The sequence below is a fragment of the Choristoneura fumiferana genome, chromosome 12 (genome assembly GCF_025370935.1).
Source record: "Choristoneura fumiferana chromosome 12, NRCan_CFum_1, whole genome shotgun sequence".
In the NCBI taxonomy this organism is placed as follows: domain Eukaryota; kingdom Metazoa; phylum Arthropoda; class Insecta; order Lepidoptera; family Tortricidae; genus Choristoneura; species Choristoneura fumiferana.
In genome coordinates, this window is record NC_133483.1 from 20,178,631 (window position 1) to 20,184,967 (window position 6,337).

At 38.5% G+C, this 6,337-nt stretch overlaps 1 protein-coding gene across 1 annotated transcript; it reads right to left on the minus strand.

The window, feature by feature from the left end:
* Positions 1-1,582: 1,582 nt before the first annotated feature.
* On the minus strand, positions 1,583-6,135 carry LOC141433852 (uncharacterized). The gene is made up of 3 exons (XM_074095951.1): positions 5,873-6,135; positions 2,791-2,902; positions 1,583-1,842 (listed from the first exon to the last, which is right to left on the minus strand). The coding sequence occupies exons 1-3, from the start codon at positions 6,070-6,072 to the stop codon at positions 1,597-1,599; spliced, it is 558 nt and encodes a 185-aa protein (XP_073952052.1). The 5' UTR covers positions 6,073-6,135; the 3' UTR covers positions 1,583-1,596.
* Between the last annotated feature and the right edge of the window lie 202 nt (positions 6,136-6,337).

Consider the following 6,337-nt stretch of genomic DNA (forward strand, 5'->3'; position numbering starts at 1 on the left):
TTATTTACACATTCGATACACATAAAAATACATTAGATGGAAAAAAATAAAAATAACATTGAGCCTGCCCATTGTCACTTCAACAAGCTACTTCGCTACTAGACCATTATTTGTGATAAATACGGTAAGGTGACAATGGAAACAATCTGGCGACAACAAAAACGTTCTAACACCAGAAACGGCTTCCCGCGTCGTCCACCGCCGCTAACGTTACATTAGCACACACTGTATCCACTAACGTCGATTCGTAACGTTTTATGAGTGTTCGTGGGCGAATCAAATGCCGAAGTCATTGTTGTTCCTTTATGTGTATGACATTAATAAGAATCGCTCGCCGATCGCCAATTGTTTTCGCTATACATTAACACTGCATAGTGTCTTACTGCATAGTGTGTTAGCCGTTCCAGTGTGTTATGAATATTGATGCATATGATAACTATTTGCGTCAACTTCTGATACAAGTACTTTCTCTTTTAAGTGAAGTATTCATCCTTCTATTAGTAGAAACGGGCCATCGTTTGTATGCATCAATATTCATAACACACTGGAACGGGGGCAAAACGCTCATAAGCCATACACTTGGTTTGGATAGATATTTAACTAAATGTAAACAAACTTCAAACTTCTTGAAGCCGTGGTGGCCTAGTGGTTCGACCTATCGCCTCTCAAGCAGAGTGTCGTGGGTTCGAACCCCGGCTCGCACCTCTGAGTTTTTTCGAAATTCATTTGAAATTTACCACGAGCTTTGCGGTGAAGGAAAACATCGTGAGGAAACCTGCACAAACCTGCGAAGCGATTCAATGGTGCGTGCGAAGTTCCCAATCCGCACTGGGCCCGCGTGGGAACTATGGCCCAAGCCCTCTTGTTCTGAGAGGAGGCCTGTGCCCAGCAGTGGGACGTATATAGGCTGGGATGATGAAACAAATTTCAGCTGCCAGATTTGGTACATTCATGATTTTAATACATTTTACTTATCTATTATTGTGATACTCGTACAAATTAGACTAGTGTAATTCAATTAAGAAATGTAAATGTTTAGACAGTTTAATGGCGGAATTGCAATATTTAAGCAACCAGTTGATGTTGTTTTGTTTACATTTATTTAAATACCTATCCACACCAAGTATATGTAGTGGTAGTAAAACTCTTTATTGTGCAAAAAGGAAATACAGATTTTTTTTATTTTTATTTTTTATTTTTATTCGACTGGATGGCAAACGAGCAAGTGGGTCTCCTGATGGTAAGAGATCACAACCGCCCATAAACATCTGCAACACCAGGGGTATTGCAGATGCGTTGCCAACCTAGAGGCCTAAGATGGGATACCTCAAGTGCCAGTAATTTCACCGGCTGTCTTACTCTCCACGCCGAAACACAACAGTGCAAGCACTGCTGCTTCACGGCAGGATTAGCGAGCAAGATGGTGGTAGCAATCCGGGCGGACCTTGCACAAGGTCCTACCACCTGCAAATACAAAATACAGATAGGTTGCAAACAGAAAAGTACAGAGTACAAAGGCGGATCTCTGCTAGTCAGCCTTTGAGCACTCACTTAGGGATCAATTAGGGACAATATAAAGATAGACAGAATTAGGAGTTATATTAAAGTAAATAAATGATATTTCCGGTTTCTAAAATATTTCCCGTTAATTCTATGCACACTCTTGATAACAGGCTCCTTTTCGGCATCCTCATCTTCTGATAGGTCCACCGCTTTGTCCAGGTTGTCTCCATCGGAAGATGGTTCCTGCAGCAGCGCCAAGACTTGGGGACTCGGCTGGTTCCAATCGTATGTGGATTTCTGAGCTGGTTTTGGAACCTCGGATGGAGCTCGATCAGCGACCTTAAAAAAACCGGCCAATCTCACTTCTTTCAGAGCCTATCACCGCCCCAAGTAAACAATGAATGGGTCGGTAATAGATAACCATACATACATCCTATTACCGAGGCAGATATATGTGTTCATATCATCGGTTATTATATTATTATTTATATAGTTCATCCCAGCCTATATACGTCCCACTGCTGGGCACAGGCCTCCTCTCAGAACAAGAGGGCTTGGGCCGTAGTTCCCACGCAGGCCCAGTGCGGATTGGGAACTTCACACGCACCATTGAATTGCTTCGCAGGTTTGTGCAGGTTCCTCACGATGTTTTCCTTCACCGCAAAGCTCGTGCTAAATTTCAAATGTAATTCCGCACATGAATTTCGAAAAACTCAGAGGTGCGAGCCGGGGTTTGAACCCACGACCCTCTGCTTGATTTATATAGTTAGCGATTGGTAACTATCACTAAAAAATAAGCTATCTATATGCTATATGTTTTTAAACGAAAGGTTATTTTATTCTTTGTCCAAAAATTAAAGTTGCCTTGTCAAAAGTATGTCACAACCACGGTTGTCAAGATGTTAGAGTTTAGATTTAATATCTAAAAGGATCAGACTTTGCCAGGCAACCCATTTGCAATTTAAAAATAAATATATTATCTGTCGTTTAAATTTTTAACCTCCGACGCAAAAAGAGGGGTGTTATAAGTTTGACCGCTATGTGTCTGTCTGTGGCACCGTAGCTCTTAAACGGGTGAATTTATTTGAAAGCGGTTTTCAATCGATAGTTCTTAGACATTTTTTATCAAAATCGGTCCAGCCGTTTTTGAGGCATTTAATTTTGAAGTGACAATGTCGGGGGTTTTCCAATTTTTTGTTGGTTGGGTTAGGTTTTGTCATTATCAAATAGCAGATGTGGGTTGTTGTTTCTAATACAGGATCTTAGATTAGTAATAGGCGTGGTTACCTTAGACAGGTTTACCCTGGAATCTAAAGGCCATGGGTCTTCGGGCTCAAGTGTCGGGTTGGTAGGACCTTGATTTGTATCTTCAAGACTAGATGTGTTGGGGGTAGATATCCTGTGGAGGAAAAAGTATGAAGGATAAAATCCGAAATCACATTATTCGACAAAGAACAAAAGTCACCGACGTTGCTCAATGAATTAGTTCGCTGAAGTGGCGTTGGGCTGGCCACGTCTGTCGCAGGACCGATGAACGGTGGAGTAGACGAGTCCTTGAATGGAGACTACGGACGAGAAAACGTAGTGTAGGGCGTCCTGTGGCACGGACGGACGACCTTAAGAGGGTCGCTGGCGGCGGATGGATGCGAGGGGCTGAAGAAAGAGTGTTGTGGCGCGCCATGGAAGAGGCCTATGTCCAGCAGTGGACTGCTGTAGGCAGATGATGATGATGATGAAAAAGTTAAGGGGTTGTCTATTTTTTGCAATGTATATATAGTAAATCGAAAACTATTTCGTGATAAATACTTGTAAACTCGTATTGTTCGTTGCTTATTTAATCTTAAATAATCTAAGTAATGAATATATTTTCATATAAATAAGCAATGACCTTCATTTGACTTTGAAAACCATGACATAGATGGTGTAAGTTGTGGTATCTACTTTATTCTATGAAGATTGGACTTCTTCACAATTTAGGCGTGGTTATACCTTATACTACGAAATTAGATTTGGACCCGCAATCTGACATATGACACTTCGACAGTGTCAGTAAGTGTCACCCTTTAGTGTCATTCTTGAGAGCTTACCACTTCACCACTGATAGTAAATAAAATAATGCTGGTGCTCAACATACGTATTGAGACTATTATAATAATAATAATAAATAAATATCACGGGGCAATTCACACCAATTGACCTAGTCCCAAAGTAAGCTTAGCAAAGCTTGTGTTATGGGTACTAAGCAACGGATACATATAATTATATAGATAGATACATACTTAAATACATATTAAACACCCAAGACCCGAGAACAAACATTCGTATTTTTCATACAAATATCTGCCCCAGCCGGGATTCGAACCCAGGACCTCAAGCTTCATAGTCAGGTTCTCTAACCACTAGGCCATCTGGTCGTGGTATTATAAAATAAGCATTGCTGTGGCAGAACTAGACCATTGCTATTAAACTAAAAAAAAATAAAAAAAAATATCATGGGACACTTGACACCAATTGACCTAGTCCCAAACTAAGCAAAGCTTGTACTATGGATACTAGGCAACGGATAAACATACTTATATAGATAAATACATACTTAAATACATATTAAACATCCAAGGCCGAGAACAAACATACGTGTTATTCACACAAAATATCTGCCCCGACACGGGAATCGAACCCGGGACCTCAAGCTTCGTAGTCAGGTTCTCTAACCACTAGGCCATCTGGTCGTGGTATTATAAAATAAGCATTGCTGTGGCAGAACTAGACCATTGCTATTAAACTAAAAAAAAATAAAAAAAATATCATGGGACACTTGACACCAATTGACCTAGTCCCAAACTAAGCAAAGCTTGTACTATGGATACTAGGCAACGGATAAACATACTTATATAGATAAATACATACTTAAATACATATTAAACATCCAAGGCCCGAGAACAAACATACGTGTTATTCACACAAATATCTGCCCCGACACGGGAATCGAACCCGGGACCTCAAGCTTCGTAGTCAGGTTCTCTAACCACTAGGCCATCTGGTCGTGGTATTATAAAATAAGCATTGCTGTGGCAGAACTAGACCATTGCTATTAAACTATGATGTCATCAACCGAAATACTCGTAGTTTCAATAAATAATTTAATAGTAGTGCTTTATATGAATAAGTTTTTGGTAAAAATTACATTTTTAATACAAGCTTTTTTTTGCTGACTGTACTTTTTGTTGACTGTATTTGTATTGTCACCCAAACTACATTTGCATACCAAGAGTTCCAACCTGTGGAGACGATCGTGGCTGGACTACCAGGATGTCACTACCAGATTATTGTATTGTCACGCAATTTACATAAGTACCTATACCAAATTTCAAGTCAATCAAACTACTGGAAGCTGGTCGAATTTAACTTGTAAGATTTGATTACAGACAGACAGACAGACAACGGGACAGGTGAAACTAAATAAAAGCTTGTAAAGGTATCGAAATTGGTTTCTAAATGGTATGCCATTTGATGGTGTTGGTTTGACTTTTCTAAACAAAAAAATAAATTAATTAAAAGCATGTTTTTTTAGGGATATAGTCCATCCCAATTACATTTTAAGTGAAGACCGCACGAGCTTACATTTATAAAGCTAGTTCACTTCTCACCAGAGCGTGTTAAACATCCTGACCAAGACGAAAGTCTAATTACTTAACTGCACACAAGAAACAGTGCAGCTAACACGTGGCTGCCTTAACTCAGATTAAGTGCTACATCTTTTATAGCAGTAAGTTATAGCGGAGGGAGTTTACTGGTGGTAAGAAGATTAAAATGGAACCGTTTGGATGTTGATATAGAGTTCGATGTGGAATAGTAAATGATCGTAGAACTTTGTGGGAGCAACGGTTGAGTTCAACTTAGAAATGGGGTTATGTTGAAGTGATTAATTCTTTGGGTTGCCATAAGTGTCAGTGTATAATTTAACCAAATTAGAAAAGATGAGAAACCTAGATATTATTATTTTAAAGTTCGATATCTCAAAAATAGCTGAATTGATTTTAATGAAAGCTAAGAATAATCTCAATTAAACTAGCTTTCAATTATAAGCTGCAATGATCGCACAATTATTTTCAATAGCTAAGAACTCTCGAAAGGAAATTCACCTTCACCTAAAATAGAACTATAATGAAAATAGGACTATAGGTGTTTGTGGATAACTATGCAATGAGCGACCCTCGTTTCATAAAAAAATGATAGAACAGAAAGAAAAAAAAGAAAAAACTAAAATAAAGTAAGAACAGAAGAAATAAAGAAAAAAAACATTTATTCCTGACATGAAGGTTTTTTAAAAGAAAAAAACTGAAAAGATACAAATTCTCACGAAATTTACCCGTTATTATTTTTCTTAATCTGTTCTAACAAATGTTCAGCGGCTTTCGTTGCAAAGTCTTCAGTCAATTCTCTGAGGTACTTCGACCTCATCATCGACTTAAACGTATCGATTATCGTCGTTGGAGACACTTTTATAACAATATCTTGGTCAGCAAAAATAAATTCCGCAAAGAACAAGCACAGCACGCCGTGTATCATTGTGATTTTGATCGTAAAGTCGTTTGAATTTTATCGATTTCAAGGTTGTAATTAAAATTGTTTGCTGTAGTTAGGATCGCTGCCGTAAAGAAACATTATTGTTAAAAAATATCAGTGATAAGTACGATTTTTTTCTGACTGCTAGAAGGGTTATGTTTTTCGACCGTATGTAAAGGCTGTCCCGAAAAGGACGCAAGATTTGAAATTGATGAAAAACACATTTTTTTTTCGTTATTATATATTTGTATATCAAATCTTGAATATC